This window comes from Vidua macroura, chromosome 15 (genome assembly GCF_024509145.1).
Source record: "Vidua macroura isolate BioBank_ID:100142 chromosome 15, ASM2450914v1, whole genome shotgun sequence".
In the NCBI taxonomy this organism is placed as follows: domain Eukaryota; kingdom Metazoa; phylum Chordata; class Aves; order Passeriformes; family Viduidae; genus Vidua; species Vidua macroura.
In genome coordinates, this window is record NC_071585.1 from 15,570,799 (window position 1) to 15,595,115 (window position 24,317).

A 24,317-nucleotide genomic window follows, 5' to 3' on the forward strand; every position below is an offset into this window, starting at 1 on the left:
ACCCAAAGCCTCCTGCTCTGCTCAGGAAGAACAGACCCTTCCAAGGGGAATTTACTCTCCCAGAACAGCCCAGGCTGAGCCAGGACCAAAAGGGGAGAGCTGGGAAAGAGCAGCCCTGACCCGGCCAGGCTGGCATAGAAAGTTTTCCACCTTCAGACTTGCTCTCCGAGAGCTCCAGCATCCTGAGGAGTCCTCTCTCCTGCCTTCCAGTGTCCTGCCAAGGAGACGAGAACCACCATCACAGCGCTGCCACGAGGGAACCCCTTATCCAGGATGGCCTCGTGGGCATTTGTTCCCCCAGCCCTCAGGGTCAGGCTAGGGACAAGAGGGACTGCTGCTTATCCAGGGCCTCCAGCCACCTGTGGGAAGGGCACTGTTCTGTGCCCAACCCAACTAGTGCTCAAGCAGAGGCAGCAGAGAGCAGCTAATCAAGCAGAACCTGGTAAAGAAGGAGGCCAGGGTACAGGATGCCAGCCTCAAGCCCAGCCAGCAAGCACAGGGCTGAGATAAATGGGGGCATCAGGGGCTCTGACACAGCTGAACACATCCCCCAGCACTGCATGTCTAAGTGCAGACTCGTCCCACTCTGTCCAAGGGTATTGGTGCGTGGTGCTGGAGGGAAAGGCCTTCAGGGCACTGCCAGCCAAAGAACACACCTTGTGCCCTCTCTCTGCCCCTGGGAAGATGCAGCCATGCTGGTCACACATGCTAGGGGAAGACCACTCGGCCTGGCTGCTTTGAGCCTCACTGGCCCAGCACAATCCCCTCTCCTGGCTGCTCTCTGCCCCCAGAATTGCTCTGGAAGGCATTGGCATCCTGGTTGTGGCAATGGAGCTGCAAATCACCTCAAAATGGGCCATTGCAGAAAACTGCAAGCCCAATTGTGCCATTAGGAAGCTTTGCAATGGCCCAGCCAATGCCCAGGCTTCCCCAGTGAGCTGCCACCCCAGAAAAAGACAAGGTCCAGAGGTAACAGAGCCTTGCTGAGCCTTCCCAAAGAGCCCCCTGGCTTCAGCATCCTTCCCCCATACCCTGTGCCTGCTTGCAGGACCCACACACCAGCCAGCTGTGGGGCACAGGGATAGAATCAAAGAGCCCCCACAGAGCTGGTCACATGCAGGAGCAGCCATGCCCTGCAGTACTCTGAACCACACAGTGCTTGGCTGAATCCCAGCCAAAATCATCAACCAGAAATCTCATCATTTGCATCTGAATCCCTAAAGGGCTGAGGTCTGTGATGGATTTAAGGGATTATACAAAACTAAGACATCATGTTGCATCTTCATGCCGTGAATCACATTTCTGAGCACAGGCAAAGCTGCAGCAGAGGGTTTTGCCTGCAAGAGCCAGCAGGAAGGCCTGGAAGGACCCTCTGTGCTCCCCTGGGACTGCCACAAGCAGGAAAAAGCACGGTGGGGGCTAACACCTGGCGGGTGACTGTGAGCCAGCTGCCACCCACGCTCCTGCCTCCCACCTCCTCTAGCAAGGCATGTTCCCCACACCCACCACACCTCTAGCACACTCACTCCCCCACAATTCTCCTGGGACGCTGCTGTTCGCTCCCAGCACTGAGCAATTTCCCCTGCTCTGGCTCTACAGCCTTCCCCATGGGAATGGGCTTGTGGATATCCAGATAGGTTTGTCATCCTGACGCTGGCCTCCACTCCATCGACATGCAGCCGAGGAAGGCTGCAGGACTGAGGCGTGCTGGCTGGCAGCAGGACAGCCCTGGCTGCCTGCCCACTGGAGAGGCTGCTGGCAGCTCTGCTGGATTAGCTCACCCCTGGGACCGGTCGGTGCTCTCGCAGACCGGCGTGGGAAGGAGGGCAGTGAGTTCTCTGTCCACAGTGGCCCACAGGGACAGGCAATCCTACATCAGGTCAGCTCATCCCTGCCAACCAGGGAAACAGCTCCTGCTGCGAACTCAGCCCCACACCCAGCGCAAAGCAAAGGGGATGGTGTGCAGGGTCGCCCCTCACCTTGACTCTTCGCAGCCTCCTGGTTCCCTGAGCTTGCCTAGCAGCCTGAAGGCAGCTGTCCACGTGCCTCTGATACTGCAGCAGTGGCACCAGTGACTTACAGAGGTAGCACTTCTCACACCTGCCAGGCAGCAAAGGACAGAGCACCACATTAGGATTCACCCTGCACCGGGCTCCCAGACACCGGTGGTGACTCTCCTCCTCCAGGCCATGCTGTGGAGAAGACGTGTCACCAAATCCAGTCTCGCTCAGTGGGGTCAGGCCGGCACCAATCGCAAAGACTGAGTGATTATCAGTTTTCCCTGCCTGTTCCTCTGGATCCTGCTGCTGCAGCAGCGGGACAGTAATCAAATCTGCTCATCTAACTATCTCAAACACCACTGATTTTTCCCCAGACATAAAGCACCCTGTCAAAATCTACAGAAATGAAGTGCAAGGGCTTTGCAAAGGGGAGTTAAATTCTGCCTGAAAAGTAAACCAAGTGTGTTAAATCAGAGAGACATTTTACCAGGGCTGGATGAACTTGTCTGACTAGTAAATCAAGCCTTTCTCTGCACTGTCTCCATTTTACATCATGCCATGCAGGGAGAGGAATTGCAGAGCACATGCTCCTGCTGGGGGGGTTGCCTCAGCCTGTTTCTCAAACCCCCTCGTTTGAGTGGAAGATGCTCAGGCTCATGCAGGACAACTGAGTGTTCTTGGGAAGAAGATTATTCTGGGTGAAAGGAGATGAAGGTCAGGCATAGATTTGCACAGCTACACTCACTTCCACACCAGCTCTCAGCAGGGACTGAACCCTGCAGAAGAGGACACTGGCTCTTTGGAAGGGAAGCTGCATTCAGGAATGGACTATCTCCAAGAAGAGACAAAGGCCCCAGGGACCAGCCCCAGCAATATTGTGTTCAGTTTGATAGTGGTACTCTCTGAGTGCAACACCCCAGGCTCTAAAATGCATATGGAGAGCCCCCATCGAGCAAAACTCTGCAGCACTTTTTCCCGTATTTTCTTTCCAGTCAGTACTGATTACCCAGATAATGTGTCTAAACAGAAGCTGTCCTCTCTATAATTAGCCTAATTCCATTAGTGATGTTGCCATCCACTGTTTGTAACAGCAAAATTGCTTCCATAGCAGGGATTTTACTGTCAGATCCTCTCTTATGATGCTTTGTGTGGGTGGCAGGAGGAGGGGCTGCATGGAGAGAGATTAAACAAAGCCACTGCTATTCTGAAAGTCTAATTTAATTAAGAATATCACTACAGGTGCCATGTTGACAGCCTCCATGTCCTGGCCTCTACTTTTCCCAGGGTTACCAAGCTCAAACCTCCCATCAGAAACTGGCTGAGTTAGCACCATTTTAGCTACAGCTCTCCCCCAGCAGCCATGCGCCCCTGACCCGCCATGGATTGGGCTGAAAGGAAATCAGTGCAAAAATAAACAATCTGAGAACAGCAAATTCCTCTTGCTTTGGTTTAAATATAGCCAGCACTGCAACAAGAGGCACTGAGGAAAAGCAATTTCTTAGGGAAACACTGTTATAAGGCCAACAGCCAGCACTTGTACAGGAATAAAGACATCCATAGTCAAGCTAGTACAGAAGCACAGAAATAATCTTGGAGGAGCAGGCATACCTACTTACTTGTCAATGTCTGAGGATGGTGGGCTGCTTTTACCACTGGCAGCTTTATTTCTTGCCTCTCTCTGACGCCGGGTGAGCACTGGAGGAAAAACAGAAAGGGTTAACAAAAAGGGTTATTACCATGCACCCCAAACCATCCCTACATCATGCTCAAATGCACCAAGTTTCCATCACTTCCACTCAAAGCTGCAGCAGAAGTGATGGTAGAGGGGAAGAAACAGTAGACTGGGACAAGCAGGGTCTTCTTTCTTGCAGAAGAGGTTGCTGAACAAGTCTCCTTTTTTCCTGGGAGGATACTGAAAAATTTACCTTTCCCAGACTGGGGAGCCAGCTGACCACTTCACACCTGATTTGCCAGAAACAGCTGGATTGACAGTCTGTAGTTTACAGGAATTTCAGAGCTGATGACAGCAGTGTGATAGCCTGAGAGCAGCGTTACCCAGCTGCTCTGGCAGCACAGCCCAGCTCCCTGCCAAACCAGGCTCCCATGCCTGCTGCAGTGAGGGGCAGTGCCAGCTGTGGGCTCAGGGAAATGCAGAGCAGAGGCAAGAGCTGTGCAGAGGCACCAGACCTTTGACAGATAGCCTGGCTGGGAAGGGACACAACTCACTGGAAAGGGGAGGTTACAACAATTAGCCCACACTCATCTCTTTCCCACTGCCCATGTGAACCATGGTGATCCGTGCTATTGTCCGCAGACAGCCCTGGCAGTCCCCTGGATGAAGATCTCTAGCAGGAGCAGTGCTGCTCTCCAGAAGCTCCAACACGTGGGTAGCCAGTGAGATCCCAGCTGAGCAGCTGATGACGGGTCCAACCATTTCTGTTCCCCCAGCAAGCCCAAGGAGCCTTTCCCAACTGGCTCTGCAGGCATCTGCAGGGAGCACATTGGAGTGTTGTCCCTTTCAGTTGAATTCCTCTCAGCGTATTCCTGTTGACATACCACCAGCAAAGATCCTCAGGGAACATTTCGGATAGCTTAGCTTGCTTCACCAGGGACGTTCAAGACTCCAGCTCCAAAACAGATGTCACAGTAAGCGCTCTCAGGCACGCTGGCTAAGGGGACAATGCAGGGAGCTGTTTTACGGCTTGGTGATGCTGCTTCCCATACTCATGAGGACAAAAGTCTGACTCCAAGGTATAGGCACAACAAACTTGTTATTGTTAGCACATCATCTGTGATAAAGAAAGCAAAGCACAAAATTTTGTGCGGAACAAAGGGAATTCTTCCAAGTTTTAGCAAAACCCCGTTTCTAGAATGTTGGGCAACCCCAATATCTATCCATAATGCAACACAGCCTTTCCTTTAGCAGCAATCACTGATCTGCAGCTACAACCAGCAATGTACTGTGAAGTGCCCAGGAGCTGTTGGGGCTGATGGGAGACAACCATGCTGAAGAAACAAGTTCAAGCCTTTCTGGGATGTGGGTATTGTCTCATAGGTGATGACTGATACCAACAGCTCATCATTCACAGGAACTAAAGGAAATGTCTCTTTTTAACATAGTCTGGCCCAGATCTGAAGTGCCAGCCTAACTAGGAAGACTGATAACAGTGGCCACCCCCCAGGACATCCAGCCTCCCAAGAACCCAACCAACATGTGTGTTTGACAGCATGGTGAGAACTGCTCTCCAAATCAGCTCGTTAATATTCCTTAACAAGCCTTGTGCACCAGCTCAGGTGTTAATCAGTTCTATTTTCTTCCAAAAGCAGTGAACACATCTGGCATAATGGGCCCATTAGAGATGTCTGGGACTAGCTCTGCAGCTGCCCAGGAGACCCTCAGCTGCATTGCTGGAAGAAGCAGCAGAGGAGAGAGAACAGAGCCAGCTGGTGAGGCATAACCCCTGCCAAAACATGCTGGTTGCCCCCAAGAAGGGGGCTCAGAACACAGGAAAAGACTTGCCACAGGCAAAATCCCCACCACAGAGCAGTGCTGACCTGCTTGTGTGACAGGAGCCTTGTAACTCTCCCAAATGCAATGCTCTTTGCTGGGTCAGACATACTCCATGGCCCAAGAACAACCTTCTCCCTCACTTGGCATTTCTTCTGGTTGACAAGTCATTCTTGGCCTGTTTGGCTCCAGCATTCACCCTGGAGAAGAGGAGCAAACCCTGCCTTGCTATCAGCACACTCAGCCCGGGCACCTCCCGGGGCTGCCAGGTTTGGCTGGCACGTGGAGCTGCAAGGTCAGAGCCACAGAGCACCTTCCTGCTCAGCCCACCTGCAGTCCGATCCACCAGCTCCCTGTGCTCACTACCAGCTGTGCCACTTCCCTCCAGGATCTATTCGTGTCAGGCTCATGGCATCTTGTCCCTTCTCAGAAGCCACGCAGTTTTCCTCTGCACCCATTTCATTACTCTTTCTGCTGTATCAGTGCCACTTCTACTGCTGTCAAGAGCTTTTTAACAGCACCAGTGCTGCTGCTGAAGACTGACAGCTGCATCAAGACTGCATTTGAGCCTTTGGGAGGAAGGGATATACCAAATCCTCATTTTCCTGGGCTCACTTGGGAACTGAGAATGCCGGATGGATGTAGATGAAGGTGAGAGGCATCGAGTATGTCACAAAGCCCAAGAGTATTTGCTGTACTCAGCTGCAGTCAAGATTCGCTTCCAGACGGAGACCGGCGGATCCCTGCGTTGGCAGCAGCAGTGGGTGATGGATCTGGTGACTCCAGCAGAGCCCTCTGACACAAGTGAGCCCCTTTAGTTGAGTGCATGAAGAAAGAGGGAGCTGGCATAGAAATTCCACAGCTCCACTCATTCACTTGGAATTAACACCAGTCACTGAGCTGGAAACCCAGGGCCTCAGCCCTCTCCAGCCTGGTACAGTAGCTAACACAACATCAGGCTCTTCTTTTTTATTTACTCAGATCACAGGAAAGTGGAAATTCATGATAAGATTTTCATGCTGCCCAGGTATGTGGTGGTCTGGGCATCCAGCCAGGTTGACCATGTACGTAGGGGAAGCAACTGTAGCTCATCTTGCCCAGCTGCTCATTTGAAAACTTGCCCTTAGATGTCAGCCAGACTGAGCTGGCCTCCTGAGACCTAGGACTGAGAGACTTTGGTGCATGATTATAAGAAGGAAGAAGAGAAGTAAAACCAGCAAGAACTCATCCTTTTGTAGCATTAAAATGAAAATCACTGACACCTATAGTTTGCAGGACTGCAATTCCAGAGACATCAGGAGTAAGTCTAATTAATAAATCTGAAGACAGACTAAGAACCCCTGATCCAGTGCACCAAAGGAAAACTGAAGCCATCTTTTCTTAATAGATCAGGGCATGGCTTAGAGGGCAGAACTTTGACTTCCTCTCACACAAGGCTGTTGCTGTGCTCCCAGGGAAGCCAGCAGCCAGCCAAGAGCACACAGTGCTGCAGCAGTAGAGAACAGCTTCTGGACCCACACAGGAGTTGGCATTTGCTTCAGAAGACAATTCTCTCACATCTTTTTTCTCCCCATGCATTAGCTTTACCTGTGGATGTTGTGCTAGTGGTGGATGCCAAGGTAACAGCCCTGGAAACAGAGTCCTTTTGTACCTGCACAGCTGTGCCAGGCTACTGTCTGGCCTCTGCTCAGAGCTGAACAGCATCTCTGCCTATTCAACCCAAATCTCACAGACTAGCCCAGCAGCTGAGAGCCCTTTGGGGGACAGTTGCCTTCTAACAGCTGTTGGAAGCTGGCTGGAGGTGCCCCACAAGACAGAGCCCCACAGGCAGGCAGGATTCTGCCCAAGCCTTGAAAGCCCATGGTCTGCAAAGAGTCTGGGTGCAAACAACACAGGTGTCTTAGACTGTTATGGCTAATAGAGCCTGGTCTCTACAGGGAAAATACTAGAATAACTGGCAATAGAAACTCAAATTACTGTGATTTTGTCCCAGACCCATTGCTCTACTTACGGCCATTATTACAGAGCAAAATTCCTTTTATTCCAGGCTGGTTTCCTTACAGGGGGATTGTTCTAAACAAGCCAGAACAGCAGAGTAGCAATTCCAAAATAACTACCCTTACAAACATCCCCAAGGAGACTAGCCTGGAAGCAGAACGGAGAGGCCAGCCTTGAACTCTGTCCTGCTGAAAGCCAACACCAAAGAAAAGAACAAATTCCCTTGCTCTGCTAAAGACTTCAAAGCCTTTTCCTGATCACAGTCGGAATTCCCCAGGATCAATGGATACACTCACAGTCCAGCCACATCAGGGACCAGAATACCACAAGGCCAAAGACATTCCTGCTAAAAGGCACACTAGAAATTCTGCTCCATTTTGTAACACAAATAAAACCTTTATCAGTCTTGAGGATGGGAGAGGAACTATGATAATTTGTGACTTGCCTGAGCCAAATGCTTTGCATCAGTAGCTGGGTTGTGCCTGCAGAGAGAACCTTCCACCAAAATTAAGCACCAGCCAGTATCAGCCTTTACTCTGGCTCCTGTTATCTTGACAGGACCCATGTCACATCCCCAAAGATTTAGTATCGCAGGAACCTTTTATTTAAAAACTACATCAACTCTGCATTAAGATTACATGGTGAAACTCCCTCCTGCTAGAGGAGTGCAGAAGTTACAGTTCTTGTACTAGCTATGATTTGCTCAAATTGCTCAAACATCATCGATTTAGGCTGCATTTAACAAGCCAGTATGTAACTGAAAATTATATATTCACAGCCTGAAAAGTTAATCTTATTACAAGCTACTACTTTGATATTACCTGACATTGTGCTAACACAGATTTTACATTTCAAGCAGCAGCTAAAACATAACTTACTGAATATGTTGATAACCAACCAGTGTATTTGTTCACTTAAGCTCTACAAAGGTTGGCTATGGAAAACTGATATGAAAAAGAATACAAAGAGGATTAATATGGGCATTCTGACTGTGCTTCTATGCCTCACTCTTCACATGAAGGAGAAAAATCCACACTCCCAGACTGACAGTTATCATTTTGCAATTTTAGTGAAACAAGAGGGAAACTTTTCTGCAGTCCCTGCCACCTGAACAGGCCATTTTTACACATACAAATATCAGACTTCATGCAGAGCACAGGCCATTCTTGTGGTTGTACAGAATATTTTCCCTTCTCAATAGCCCTGAAGGACGATTGCCCACATGGGTCAAGCCTTCCATTTTCTACCACTGTCACATTCTCTGCAGGTCCTCAACAAAGCACACAATAGACAAATCTTACAAGTACTGCTTGAAGCATCCAGAACTAGATCCTGGGGTAATATTCAGGAGGTGAATAATGTGGTGAATTATTGTGTGAAGTCAATCAGAAATGATGTCTCTGTGCAGGAGGTGCTGGAAATACCAGAGCCTCCAATAACACTCTCCTGAGCAGCGTGGAGATGGAATAAGGCAGTGTGAACAAACCTCCCCATCCTGAGAGAGACTAGAGTGCAGCACCTGCCTGCCAAGTAACGACAGGGGAAGGGGGGTGAGCACGAGGAGCAAACACGTGGAAGGAGCACTTGGCAGACCTGGAGCGTCCTCGCCAGGCTCCGGTCCCGCCGTGCCGTTGCAGTACATGGCGTGCAGCTCGATCTCGTCAGCCGGGAAGCTGTGGTCACACAGCGGGCACGACACACGGGCAGCAGCTGGAGGACTGCACTCGGACACAGTCCTGCCAGCATCTTCATCCCCACCAACCTAAGGAGGAAGAAGAAATATTAGCCAGACAGGGCTGTTTCTCTTACTTTGCTTAGGTGCAGAGCTCCATGCTGTCTGGTGGCTACTCACGCTCACACAGACTCAGATTCTCTTGGTAAGTTTTGCTCTTCCTTCATCACTTAGTCCTCAGAAATAACACCACTGGTTGAACAAACTACGCTGCACTAATAACTAATTTTTCTTGCAAAGGCAACATGTCCTTCTGAATCATGGTGAAACTCCCTGCACAGCCATGCACACCGTTTAAGGCAAACATCACCTGCACTAAAGTGGAAAAACGGCAAAGCTTCCATTAATCAGGAAATCTCAGAAGCGAAACTGATGGAAAATTCATGGGGCAAAGCAAGAGTTCAACACCTGACTCGTGCTCATCAGTTTCTGGACATGATCCATGCTACACAGGCAGCATTGTCTAGGAATGCAGCTTCCCCCAGGATGAAAGGAGGCTGCTGTGGTGTTAGGAAGCCTGGAGAGATCACTGGAAGCTCCTCCTTTAGAGAGGAGGTGGCTGGAGCAGTCATGAGAGGGGACACCGATCAAGGAGAGAGGCAATACCATTAAAAATCTGTGTCACACAAAATTACTAGCAGAGGCTTTTTGCCAGGGCACAATGTCAGAGCTCGTGTACGTTCTCAGAGTGCCATTACCATTTACGGACACTCTCTTTTTGCATCGGTCACACAGCTGCAGAGGTGCTCCACTACCAACCCACAGAGATCCAGCCTGCTCCCTATGCCACTGACATTCCCAAATGCAGCAGACTGCAGCCATCTCACTCATAACTGCATCTCTGCCTAGTCGGGCTCACTGTAAGATTTTTCCACATTAAGAAAAAACTTTCCCCTCCCCACGATGATTAAGAAAAGCTATTTAAATATTAACCATGTAGAGAAATCTATAGAAAAATAATATGGGAGAGGTTTCTGTTCTTAGAGTTAAGCAGTGACATGTGGACATTGTGCAGCAAAACTGCTCTCTGCATCCCTCCAACAGTATCATTTCAGGGAAGCAGTAATTGGGGTCAGCCAAGATGCTCCGTGCCACTGGAGCGCTTTGCTGTATTACTCGGTTTATTACCTCCTTTCCCCAAATGAGGATCTGATCCTGGCTTTTATGTCCTAAAGGGAAGGAGGGTGCTTTGTTGACTCAGAGGAGCTATGACAAAAATTGCAGGACTGGGACACAAACTGAGATTCCAACTCTCAAAACACATTTCTCCCCGACACCAGCTGAAAGGCTACGAAAGCAAGCCCCTGGAACATCCCTCATTCCCAGGGAGGCTCTCTGCCCTGAATTTCTGCAGAGGAGTTGCCACAAGAGTTCCTCCAGCCAAACACAGGCTGCTGAAGTACATCACTTACAGCATTAACACTTGTACCCCTCTCTCACATCTCAGTGTCATTACATCTTGTGAAGTCCTCACTGTGGGGCATCACACTGAAGAGCCATAAAATACAAGATGTGTCAAACATGAAAGATCAGATCAAACCTGCACTACACAGACAACACACATAAAAAATATGATGGGAAAAGCAGCAGGCACTGCTCCTTATAGCTGCCTTTTTTAAAGCAATCTTAGGAGATCACCAATTCTGCACACCCTGCCCGCCTACATTCAGCAGTAAATTACTAATTTTAAATGGAAATGCAACATTCTGTAACAAAAGACTGCTTGTACAAAACCTTGCTGTAACAGTCTGGAAAACCTCAACTGCAGAACCAATCACCTCTGTCAGAGCCAGAGACAGTTGCCTCTGCTTTTTAGCAGAGGAAATTGCCTACAAGACATAGTACTTGCAGCCAACAGCCAGCCAAGAGCAATGCTAGAGGCTGAGCTCAACAACAAGACTCTTGTGTCCTGGCTCAGCATCTGCTAGGAAGAAGTCATTCCCAGTGGTCTCTGCCTGGCTCCTGCAAACCACTGATGCCATGGTAGCTGTTTCTGCTGTTTTCCTGGAGGTCTGCAGCTCTGGTCTGGGACCTGCTGCCAACCATAATGATGTCAAACAATCCCTAGGAACCCACTCCCCACCACCTTGTGCCAACCAGGCAGATATGTGAGGCACAGGGCACCCTCTGCAATGCACAAGGGGACAGGGCAGTGTCCTGGCCACAGCCAAATGGGCCATAAATGTGCTTTGGTGGCCAGCCCAGGACTGCCTCTCTCCTTGCTGCAGTCCCTAATTGACTGAGCAGTGCTTGGAGATACCTGCAGAATGAAAGGCACACGAGAGCAGAAGATGGTTTATTAAGAGGCCTGTGAGAATGAGACATTGGAACTGCAGACGTGCTGTTCAAGCTGCAAACTCCCAGAATGAGCTTTCCACAAATGAATCCTCTTGTCAAGAGCTGTACGATTCTGTATTCATGTACCCTGCGCCAGAGGAGTACTTGGCAACCCCTTTGATATCGCTCTCTAAATTAATAGACAAAGGGAGTTTTATCAGAAGCAGGAACTGAAGTCAGATGTTGGTACAGTGACAGCTGCAAAGCAATTGCTGTGCAGGTGTGACAACACGGGGAAAGGGGCTGCACACAGCACACATCTGCAGCAAGAGGTAAAAGGATGGCCCTGCCACTGACTTACTATTGCTATTAACTATTACTGCAAAACGCAAGATTCCCAGATTCAGGACACTCTGCTTGGTCTGAAAACCACCACCAGCTCTCAACACTTCATGCACATCTTTATACCAGTCTGATCTCTCTGGGTGAAGCTCTCAGACTCTTGGATATGGTCTGTGGAGAGCAAACTGGAGTTCAGAGCACTGTAACAGGGAAAAGCAGGTGACAGCACAAAAGACTGAGGTTTACTTGGACTCCTCTCAGAGCTCCTGGGGTCCCTCTGCATTGCTGAACATCACAGCTTGTACCCCTGAGCATGGGCAAGCAACAGCACTGCCACCCACGCTGATGGCATCCTCCAGCTCAGCAGCACTGGGACATAAAAGAACGGGCTGGAATTGATAACAGCTCTCCAGCTATAGGACTGAAAGGCTTCAGAAGCAGCTGCATGCAGTCCCCAGCCAAAAGGGACTGGAGATACAAAGCAGTAGAGAAAAGCAAAGAGGGAACTGTTTGTGAGGATCCAAACAGCAGAAGTCCAAGCTTCCAGCTACCTAAAGGGAAATGCCAGCACAGCTCATCTGAACTGAGGTCTAAAAGGTAGGATTGGAAACAGGACCCTTCAAGCTCTTTTACCTGCATAGGTGCACCTCTGCTGTCTGAACAGAGCTCTTCACTCTCCTCCTCAACAGCTTCCAGTGGGCTTGGCTGTGTCTCTGCAGAAAAACATCTCCATGTCAGCACAGGTTTGCAGCCTCCAACTATCTCTTCACTTGTTGATGTAGCTTAGTCCTTAATGCTTTTTAAGAGTTCTCACAGTTTCAAGACATTCTTTAGACTTGCCACAAATGTTATCAGACAAAGTGCAACAACACAGCCAGACGAGGGGTTAAAGTCACAGCATGGGACTGTGAGGATAAAGGCACTGCAGCTGTGTAGCTTCATGGGGAGTGAGATTAGACACAGAAAGTGTGTGGGACACTTGCTGGGATGGAGACAAAGCAAGAATAGAGCTGCTCTCACATCAAGACAAGCAGAGCTCCCATTCCATGGTCTGTCTCACAGTCACACCTCCTTTAGACCTCCACATCTTTGTTAGCAACAAAATATGCCTCCAAGCACCACCATGACCTATCCTGCTACAGCTGTTCATGAACAGGAGCAGCCTCTTCATTATTTTTCTCACTTAAAACCCTGGACCAGAAAATCTCAAACATGGTAGGAGAGACCAAGGAAGAAAAACTCCTTAGTCCCAAACATGTTTAATTAATGTAAGACAAAAAATTATTTCAGCTCTCATGCTTTGCACATTGTCTTGACACTGAAAATATATTTGCATTGCAGAGACACCTTGTTTTGAGTGATCCCTCCATGCCCAGTGCACATCCAGGTGTCTCTTCAGCAAGTCTCCAGCAATTCCTGTCACAGAACTGCCTTAGAGGAAATGGGTCCAAAACTAGGGGATCAAACTAAATTACCTGAATAATTTTAGCCTTGAAAAATGGAGATGGGAAAGAAATCTCGTTTTGTTCAAATAACTTGAAAATTCTCTTTTCTCTGAATTTCCTAAGCATGTAACTTTTGGTACAAAATTCATAACAGTCTCAAGTGCCTCTTACCTGGGCAAACAGAGATCTCTTCTTCAGCAGAGTTTTCTGTGGCAGTATCTGGGCTCCTTTTACTGCCAAGTGGGGTCATTGTGGAGATGCTGTTCGAAACATAAATATAACATGAATCTCCAACCCAGTAGGAGAGAGTGCCACACCTGCCTTTCTCACACAGTTCAGAACAGGAGATGATGCCATAATTTCCAAGTGGTCAATATCTGACAGCCGGAAATGACCAGGATTAACAGCAAAATATGGGTCTAAAATGCCATCCTAAGCAAAAGCCCCAAAGGGAACATTTTTTTCTTCTAGAAAGGTAGAAAGGGTCATTATCTCTTGTCAAGGGAGCAAAAATACCTGCTCACAATTGTGGGACTCTCTGTGGGAGAAGATGTGGGAGTTGTGCAGGTACCAGCATTGTACCTCTTTCTGGCTGGGGAAGGAAATCCTCACAGGGGAAAGACAGACCTGCTTTATCCTGCATTATCCTCTCCCGCCTCACACTGCTCATTTCCTCCCTTATCCCTGTGCATGGCAGCCAGAAGCAGCACGGATGTGACACAAGGCATTTTCCCTGCAGCAAAGTCCTTACAGCATTAGTGTGGTGGTTCCTCGGAGCAGCACCCAGCACTGCTCCTCTCATTTTGACCTTCGGATTCCTCCTTTTTTTTTTTTTCTCCCACCTCACTGCACAGTCCTTTTTTTTTTTCTCCCACCTCACTGAACAGTGTCTTTCTGACACAGACAGGCATTGCTGAGTAAGTCTGGCACCCATGCTGACACACTCTGCGCCTTGCATGGCTCTCTGATTAGTCTGATCAAGTATGCAAGAACACACTTTAAAAACATGAATCCCCGCACTGACAAACACAAGATTTATTAAGCTCAACCACAGGCCTTAGAGAAGAGAGAACAGCCACTGCTGATTTATGATAAATAACAAAATTCTGATAGGAAATCACAAGTGGCTTTTCTCTCTAAATAAAGCATCTCAAAGCATTTGTTATGAATCCAGGCTGAGCGTGTTTTACTCTGTGTCTAACATCAGGGCTCTCTTCAAAAGAACTCACACAAAACAACTTGCTATGACATTTATAAAATGGGCTAATCAATTTGAAGTCAAACCACATTTCTTGCTACACCAACTATCTCCTGGAAACAAAGCCTATAATCATTTATTAAAACCCCAATCGTCCATGCTCTGTACAAAGCGTGGAACAAGCAGGGAGAGCAGCCCACAGAAAGCAAAGCAATTTCTTCACAGGACTGGCACTTCCCGAACTGCTCCACTCCCTCCAGACAGCTCAGAGCCATGTTTTCCTATTAAGTGCTGCTGAGGCCAGCCAGTTGGGGTGCCTGAACCATACCCAAGAGAGGCCTGTGCTGGCAAATTACCAGGAGCCAGATGGCAACACTTAATGTGCACAAAACTGCAAAGACTGCAGCCATTTCTTGCCTTGCTGCTGATGTTCCAGCTGCTCGAGGAGGGGCCACCACATCCAGGTGCATCCCACCCCCAAAGCAAGCAGCCAGGAGCTCCTGGGCAACTTGGGGAATGTCCCAGACTAACCCCACCAAAGGAAAGAGGTTCCTCTCCTTTCATATCTTCATATCCTGGGCTCTCAGGCCCTAAGCAGGCAGGAGGCCAACGCTGCAGAGCACACACCTCGCTGCCTTCTACGCAAGCTCAGAGCTCAGCTGTCACAGGCTCATCAGCCTCAGCAGCAGCAGGTTCCTCCTGCTCCCCAAGGCAGGTTTTAAGCTTGTTAGAAAGGTGCAAGCAAGAGGGATTTTCATACTCTGCATATTGATATTAACTGCTCAGGCCAAATGCTGTTAGATCACAGGAAAGTTGGCAGTTTTGTTCCAAAGCAGGTTTAAATTATAAAACCCAGCAAATTAAAAACATGACATTATCTGGCCTTTCTTGTAACTTGCTCCCTGAATCCTCTCCCATTTGTCCTTCTTCTTCATAGCCTGTGGAATTGCATCCCACAGGAAGGAGAGGGGAAAAAAAAAAGGAAAAGAGGAGTAGGCTTAAATCTGAAGAAAATCATGTTGACTTGCCCCACACCTGTCATCTGCTGAAGTGGCTTTTCTGGAGCACTGCACTCTATCTTTGGCTGATAGGCAGTGCCGTCTGGCTTCCTCCTCCCTGCTTTCCTCTTCAGCAGTAAGGCAAGAACATAAAAATACACACAGAAATCCAGTAAACCCTTCCCCATGCTGCCTGTGCGCCTTCCCCGACAGACAAGTGATGGCATTGCTGTAACTCACCTCCAGCTCCCCATGGCTTTACTGCACCATGTCACAGGAGCTTCAGAGGGCAAGGAGCAACTCCTTCAACTTGTACAATAATGCACCTTGCACAGCTTATAAAGTAACAACAGCAACTGATCCCTTCTCCTCAGCTGTGCCCCACCTCTCCCATGCTGCTCCAAAGCCATCTATTTCCAGGGATACTTAACAGCAGTGACTGCAGCCAGCCTTTCCAGCAAGCCTTGCAGCGAGCTGTGGTGGGACTGCACCCCAAAATACTCCAGGGAGAGTGGAAGAGCCCATATCACTAGAGAGAACCTGTGAGCCCCACACTCTGAACACCCTACTCACCTCTGTGCAATTTGCATGGGTTCCCCATCTTCAGGCACATCCTCTGCAGGCAGTACCTGGGAGGGCTGGAAAGGAAAATTCTGGTGTTATATAAAATGATGTGCACAGCTGACTGGGGTCTGCTGGGTCACTGGATTCTGTCCATGACATTGCACCCAGTCTGCTGTATATTTTTATCAGAAAATGGCTGAGTATCCATCCAGAATTAGTCAGCTTTTTCCTTCCATCCCTGCTTTTGGCAAGGTACTCCCTGCAATAAAGCCTGGCAGTACTTTTTCTTACCTTGCTGCCTAGACATGTCCCTGGACAGTCTATGCCCATCCACTCCTTCAAACACTGCCATCATCTTCCATGCTCTCTGCCTGTTCTCAGCATCCACCTCATAGCTTTTCTCTACCTCCACCTGTGCTGAGCTTGAAACAACACAAGGTTTTTAGTGTCCCCCACACTCCCCCAGGTACCCTAACAGCCCTCACCTACTCCACTTTAAAACTTATTTTCCTGAGCTATAATGACCTCATCAACTGGTACAGCTGATGCCTGACCATGAGAAGCCCTTTTCTGAAATTTCCTAGAGATAAAATCTGTTGCATTTTTCTTGCCTGGGAAATCAGCTGTCCCATCTAAGGGGGGGGAACAGATTAACCTGCACAATCTACAGCTGGAAAATCTGTCTGCGTTTTATCCCATTCTTCATTTAGCTCTACGACTCCACTTATTCTTTCCTTTAAAATTTGTTCAAAAGCCTTATGCACTGCCGAGGTCAGGCTAACATGCCAGTCATTACCCAGATCCCTTTCTTCTTCTGCAGTGTACACGTTACACTTGCCATCCTCTAATCAGGTGGAATTACAACGGTTTATTAGCAGTCCCTGCAGTCAGGCCTACAAATTCTCATGCTAGGTCTCAAAGAAACCCAAGGAGTTTTCCTCCCCCTTCCTTGAGTCTATCAAATGCTATGAGCTTGATTTCCACCAATAGGTTCAACTTTGATCAGCTCCACCCCTGGATATACTTCCCCAGCAAGTTCCAAATCAAGGCCTCTCCTGTCAAATTTCCCTGATATAACTGCAACCCCCAAATATCCTGTTTTATCTATGCTTTCTTTACTTCTTTGCAGCCTAGCTCATCATTAACATAAAATACCACACCTCCTCCTTTATTTGTCTTTGTCAAGAATTGTGCATTTCTTAACAATGCCTCTGCCCTGGTCATGAACACTCATCTATGTTTCTGTTTTTCCTTGTACATCTGTTATAAAATACGGCACTAATTCAGGTCAGCAGACTCTAAATCTCCAGAATTTGATCTTTTCCCTCTGAATCTTTTAAACACGGAGAGTTCCCTAACCTTATCTGAAAGGCTCTGAAAAAAATTGATTCTATTAGCACTGAAGTTTGTTAGTGCAGGTTCACAGGCTGTGAGATCTCCCGACAACCAGAATTTGCTCTGTGCAAACAACCCCTGGCTGTGGGAGGCAGTGGCAGCAGTTGACTGCTGCCAGGGTGGAAGGTCTGTGCCCGTTCCAGGTGAGGGCTTCAGGGCAGGAGTACAGGCAGCCTCCCTCAAGCACATTATTTGCACCTTCATTTCACACATGGCATGAGGCCAGGTCCTTTTTCAAGGACAGTTTTGAGTCCTCAAGGGTGGTTTCTACACTCAGCACAGCCTAAGATCTCCCACCAGCAGAGCAGCCCTAGTGGCACTGGGGGAGCCCCAGGGCAGCACAGGCAGCAAAGGGTCTCCAAGAGACGCAGCAAGGTGGAGACACGACAGCTCTGGGCCCCTCCTTTGTCACTGCCAGTGGAATTGTATTTGATAGAGGGAAAAAAAATGGAGACAAGGCACAAGCAAACATCAAACATATTGATTTTGCAAGTAAATCACCTGCTCTGGCCTCAGTGTGCGACTGCACAGAGAAGCGAGAGAAAGGAGCTACCTCTCATGCTGGGTGTGATAAAGCAGATGAAAAGGCATTTAGAAAATATTTTCTCTCGTGTAAATAGAAGACTAGCAAATTTTGGGCTAGGGTTGAAATTGTAAAGTTTGTTCCCCCTCCCTTATGTTTTCACCTTAAAAATATCAGAAAGGCTACGTCTCTCGGCTATGGCTCTGAGACAGCTCCCATGGTCAAGAGGATAGGTTACAAGTTACCACTCAGCACCACTAAAACCTCTTTTCTCCCCAAGAATTAATTAGGTATTAGCATTAAACAGATAATATTTTAAGAAATACCACACAATTTTCAGTACTGATTAAAAGTTCATGCCCTTCCCAGCTGCTGTAGCTTCCCAAGGGCTTTAGAGTACACATCCACAGACCTCCAGTCACCCCAATCTTCCAGTATAATGACACCTTCATTTCCAGAGGAAAAGCTACAGAAAAAAAAAAGTGCAGTTTGCTTTAAGAACCTCTCAGGTCTTTTGTATCTATCCTAAGGAAATGAAAAAGGGCACAAGTGAGTTCCTTTCCTCTGCAGATCACCTCTAAGGCTTGTTTAAATCTCCATCTGCTAAACCCGAGCCAAAGCACTGTCATGAAAAGTCACATTTCAGCACAGGCTGCTCTGCTCTTTTTCTGCAACCAGAAAATGCAGACATGACGTTTTTCCTAAGTGTTCAATATTACAAGACAGAATATAAATATCACAAAACAAGTTAAGTATCTTTCTAACACCAGGGTAAATGATCAAATACTCTTGAAAACAGGAACAACAGAGCCAAGGCTTCAGTCATAGAGAAGATAAAGTTATACAATGATCCGGGAGTGAAGTCATTATGAAAAATGAGGGTTGGAAAAGGCTGACACAAACCTAAAATACAGCAGTAATAAATACTTCATCTGACTAGCAATCTGTTTAAACTTAGCAGTGACAGAAAGCTGCCTTCCGCTCCAGCAGGAGAGCCCTGACAGAGACAGAGGCTGACACCTAGTGTCTAGCACGCCCGAGCCCGAGAGAAGGTGCCCAACACCAGGACAAGGACAGGGAGCACCACCGTGGTGACAGATCACCAGGGCAGGCAGATGCCTGTGACCACACAAAGCCTCTCCCAGCCACGAGGGAGAAGAGCAGTTCCAAGGCTGAAGCACTTATGGATGCAGATAAGCATGGAGAGGCAAACAGGAAAGGCTGCGCTGCAAGGACAAACCCACATCTCTGTCTGCAAAGAGAAACCCAGAGCTCCCCACACAGCCACAGGTTTATAAATCAGAGCTGGTGGTGGTCAGCATCACCTCTGTGTCCTCTGCCTTGACACACTGCCAGGCTGTACCCTTCTGAGAAGGATCAGTTGGATGTGTCGGTCTCTGGAGCACTAATGATGACTGCCAGGCTGCTCAATAGCCCTTATCTTGTGAGAGCTGGGTGTCAGCCTGTACACTTCTCTCCTTTCCACAGTAACCTGTGTGGCTGGGGGAGGAAGTCCCTAAATTTAAGAGGGGCATTAAATAGCAATGCCTGCTTTGCAGAAGAGACTGAACCGTAACAGGGACAGAAGGGCATGGCTGCTCAACCTCTGCTCAGTGGCAAAGCTCTTACCTGGCAGTAGCTGGTGGTCGGTTCATCATCAGAAGTGGAGTTCTTCTCTTCTTCCATGCTGTGCCCTGGACTCTCTGCATCCCTCCTCTTTGCAGAGTGGAGCCAGGTGATGTTTTCAGACTCCTGTCCCTCTGTGTCTCCATCTTCTGTACCATCAGCAACCCCATTCTCCCTGCTTATCTCCTCTCCTTTCCCAAGCTCGTTTTGGCTCAAGGAAGAACTGGGCACAACTGGGTTACCAAACTCCTTCTTATGCAACAGCTGTCTCTGAGCCTGCTTCAGGCTCTTCTGATAAACCTCCAGCTGACACAAGATGACTTTGGTGTACTGGTTGGGGTCCACGCCTTTGGGGCAGAAGGGGATGCCCCAATAATAGTGCACTGTGTCTCTTGCCTCCTCCTGTTTGTGCTTCTCCTCCACCACAGTCAGCATGGAAAGATCTGGGGTACTGCCAGACCCCTCATTCTCCTCTGCTTGCTCTGTGGAAACACAGACCTTGGCAGTGTGCCCAGGCTGTGAGCTGTGTTTGGTACCTGCTCCTCCACCACTCCTGGGGCTGTCACACTGTTCTGTGGTCCTGCTCTTCCAGAGTGTGGCTGAGCTCCCAGCACCAGCTTCTCCCACAGGTTGGCCAGTGCAGGGCAGGAGCTGCTCTTTTGGTTCATGGCCTGCTGCTTCAGAAGAGCTGGAGGGGCTGGTGAACAGTCTCCGAGGTGCCAGTCTCCAGGAGCCTCCTGAAGCCACCTTGCCAAAGGTGGGACTCAAAGACATGAAATCCTCTCCCAGAGTGCTGGGTAACATGTTATTCGAATCACTTTTTGCTGGTGAGCAAGACTTTTCACTTGACCTTGTCAGTGGCTGGCCCTTCCCCGGAGACACGATTATGCTGGATACTAGTGAGCTTTCAACGATTTCCTGGCTTAACCTCCTCAACACTACCAAGGGGCTCCGGGCGACATCCATCTGTCCATTCCCATCAGCTCCGGAGCTCTGTGAGTGGGAGCTGCAGTCAGAGGGAGGGGTGTCAGGGCAGAATGCCAGGCCTCCCAGGATCTCAGAGCCTTCTTTCTCAGCAGGCTGGCTTTGGCCCTGTGAATCTAGTGCTTCCACTGACAGCTGAGGAGATGCAGTCGATGAGTCTGAGGGCTGACAGCTCTGAAAAACAAAAGGTTCACTCTCCTACACACGTGTTCTCTACCAGCACAGCACAACCAAGGGCTCCCCCAGCATGCTGGCAGCCATCACCTGGACTGCAGAAACCCCTATCCCAAATCAGAACTCCGTACCCCAAAACAGGGACAGCTGGGGTTACACTTCATGTCTCTCTCACAAGGTAGGAACAGTACAAAGCAACTACTCTGCAGCTGCTGTCATTCCAGTTTGTGCTGGGACTATCTATGTCCCCCAGTAAAACTTTATTTTGTGCGGCATGGTAAAACAAGCACAGACAGCAATGTTGCTAAAGTACCCTAGTGAGCCTCTTCACAGAAGTGCACTTACACTAAGGCTCTCAGCAATGGCCTTCCTCAAGAGCTCCTCCTCTTCCTCTTCCTGACAGTTCACTTCTCTAGCCTCTTGCTCACTCATTTTCAGGGCCAGTGCAAATTGTTCCTCTTCAGTCATCTCTACAGCAGAAGAAACAGGATAATGTCAAGTCACAGCTGCAGGTGTATGTAAACACTCAGTGAATATCCAGCATGTAGGGAGAAATGGGTGAGAGTCCCACCTTCCCAGGAGGAATGCAGAGAAAATCATCTAAACCTCAGCTGTCTGGAAAGGTGTCAACAAAACTGGAGCAGGCAACACTAAATGAGAAAGGTAACTCAGGTCAGGAACTTCACCTCAGGTTTCTACAGCAATCTAAGCTTCCATTCCCCGAGTATATTAACTGCAACATGACATTTTATTTGCCATCAAACAACACACACTGCAGCTGCAGAATGCATGTTCAAGGAGAGAGGAAAAGGACAGATTTCTAAAGTGTGCTCATTTTTGCATCGGAAAGGCTCAGCAGCAAGGTAGGACAAACAACACGTCTTTAAGACACTTTTTTACTAACCAAGTAGCACACATCACTGTCTTCTGACACAGATACCTGCAATACCACAGGAGACCTATCCAAGAGAAAAAGAGCTACATGTTTTTCACCCCGAGCCTCAGGTGGAAAGCTCTGTGGAGGATAATGTTACTTGCTTGGTGGTATTATAGAGGATATCTCACATGCATACATCCCCCTTCTGCTCACATCACCACTCCACTGCATCACTAAGTCAGTCATGCATGGGAAACAGGTTTCCTACAGTTGTAACTGCTATTTCAGCAGAAAATTTATTCCTGAAATATTCCTCGCTCCAATCAAACCAAAAGTCTAGACTGGCTATGCAGAAACAAAGCAGTTAGTTACTTTGGAAATCACTTATTTACTTAGATTCAATCCAACACTTTCACTCTGCTTAAAATATACAATGCCTGCAGAATGGAGTGCAGCTTGAAAAACAACTCAACAGCACTCTCAGGAGCTGAAAAAATACATCTTCTCACTCGAAACAAATTGACAGATTTCCTTCAGAACCCGCTCCCTCCTCCAGGCAGAATCCTGCACGCGCCATCTCATGCATGAACCGAAGGCTCGCGCTCTCCAACGGGCTACAACATCTTTAAGATGTGCCATTTGAACAGGGAGGCTGCCCAAGCACAAAATATGCCTCCACTGCAGCTGGCTCCGGAGACAGGCGTTTCCCTGGATAAAGATGCATTCACAAGTTGCAGGCTCCCATTTTCTATCCCATCCTCTCCCTACCAGCTGCCACCCAAACACAGCAGTGCAGCCGTGCTCTGGCTGTACCACAGCCTGCCTATGACAGCTCTGCTGCAACCAGGAGCATCCACAGAGCAGAGCTTCACTCTGCCCTTCCCCCAGCTCCTGGGTGATGGCAGCCTCGTGCTCCCCCACCCAAGCAGGATCTGAAACGTTTTTGGACTGATTACCTTCAGATTCCTTTATGTGTCCTACTAAAACAGCACTTAGCTTCAGGTTGTTGGTTTGGGGTGGGGTGGGGGATAATTCCTTTGAAAATTAAGAAAGGGGTTGAAGGGAAAGCAGACTGCAATGCTCTCAGGGCTCGTGGGGATCTTTTGTCCTTGGACAAAGTCACTCTGAGATGTTACAGCCAGGAGGGATCAGAGCAAAAAAAAAAAAAAAAAAATCATTCTTTAATGGAAAGCACAGTCCAGTGTATGGAGAAAGCTCCCAGCCCCAAAAACAGCAGCATTAAACAGCATATCACAGAGCCAATTAGGTTGGAAAACACCACTGAGATTGAGTCCAACCTTTGACCAATCACCACCGTGTCATCCAGACCATAGCACTTAGTGCTACATACAGTCTTTTCTTTTCCCATAACGCCAAACACCTTCCAAGCATTCAGAAAGTGTGTGCTGATTTGTTTTCCTGCTCAAACCATCACAGCAATCAGGCTAGATCCTCTAAACTCAGACATGTGCAGGAAAACTGGTGCACATGATCAGCACCCTGCAACACACGACTTTCCACGTGCTTCAACAGGGGCCTGAACATTTGCCAGTTCAGGCTATCAACATCCATGAAGCTTAATAAAAAGAAACATTTTTTGGCGAGTTACTGCTGTACATTTTGTTTTCTTCTCCCTCCCTGGCACAGCAATTTCCCCTCTGGGGACAGGGAATGTGCCAGACAAATGCTGCCTCTGGCAAAGAAACCAGTGACAAACAAGATGCACTTAGTGCACGTTCCAGTTGAGTAGGTGCTCTGGAGATGGGGAAAACTCGAGTTTAAATCCACCTGGCATTACTGTGGGGAGAGCAAAGAGCAGCTCTGCTAATGCCTTCCAGCAGACCTGACCTGCTTTAAGTGAAGCTGACGGGTATTTCATGCTCCAGGACTGATCACTTCTCAGCACCGTGTGTTTTATTAAACTTGATGCTGATTGCAGCCGTCATAATTTATGATGATTAGAAACCCAGAGCGCTGTGTTAGCCCCCGACCACTGTGTGCAAACAGAGCTGGGGAGAGAGCTCAGAGCGTGTGGTGGGGGCTCCACAGATCCCGGGAGAAACGACCCCTCTCCATCTGGACCGATGCTCAGCTCACACTCATCACTCGCCTGCCTCGCAGGAGCCCATTCCCGGGGGAAGCACCGGCACTGGGAACTCAGCATCTCCCACTCCAAAATCCTCTCGTCACAGCTCCATCCCAACGCGGCAGGAAATCCCAGCGCCCCTCCGGGGACCAGGGCATCCGAGAGACCCGCAGATGGGAAGGAGGGGTCAGAGAGAAACCGTTTTCAAGATAAGGTAGCCCTAAACAAATTAAACCATTTCAGAGCCTTTTTAAATGCTAATACGGCAATTTGCAGAGTGATTGATGTTCCATTTTGACATTTGCAAAGTGAATTAGATGCAAAACCCACTAGTTGTAGTTATAACACTTACTAATAAGAGATTTACTCAAAAATAACAGAAATGCGGGATCTCGGTATTTTTACATATCCGAAGTGCAATTACAGTAAAAACATTCAAATGTGTTTTAAAGCACTGACTTCCTCTGGAAAAAGAGAGAGACTTCTTTAGGTTTTGTATTTCCATTTATCCTGTCAGGATGAAACGTCACAGATATATTTTAGTTATGGCTCTAGGTTAAAATGAATAAAACCACAACAAAGCAAAAAAG

General features: G+C 48.4%; 1 protein-coding gene across 7 annotated transcripts in view; it reads right to left on the reverse strand.

Annotated features, from left to right (window-relative positions):
* The window catches only part of UIMC1 (ubiquitin interaction motif containing 1), a 39,835-nt gene that overhangs the window by 790 nt on the left and 14,728 nt on the right, over positions 1-24,317 (reverse strand). For 4 of the 7 annotated variants that reach the window (XM_053991426.1, XM_053991427.1, XM_053991425.1 and 1 more), the window contains exons 4-12: positions 21,110-21,234; positions 19,610-20,764; positions 16,072-16,136; positions 13,474-13,562; positions 12,491-12,570; positions 9,100-9,268; positions 3,617-3,695; positions 1,980-2,100; positions 151-214 (exon numbers count right to left, since the gene is read on the reverse strand). In XM_053991426.1, coding sequence (XP_053847401.1) covers positions 151-214; positions 1,980-2,100; positions 3,617-3,695; positions 9,100-9,268; positions 12,491-12,570; positions 13,474-13,562; positions 16,072-16,136; positions 19,610-20,764; positions 21,110-21,234 — 1,947 coding nt within the window. Of the gene's footprint in view, positions 1-150; positions 215-1,979; positions 2,101-3,608; positions 3,696-9,099; positions 9,269-12,490; positions 12,571-13,473; positions 13,563-16,071; positions 16,137-19,609; positions 20,765-21,109; positions 21,235-24,317 lie in introns of those variants that run through there. The other 3 variants (XM_053991429.1, XM_053991431.1, XM_053991430.1) reach the window with 3 other exon arrangements.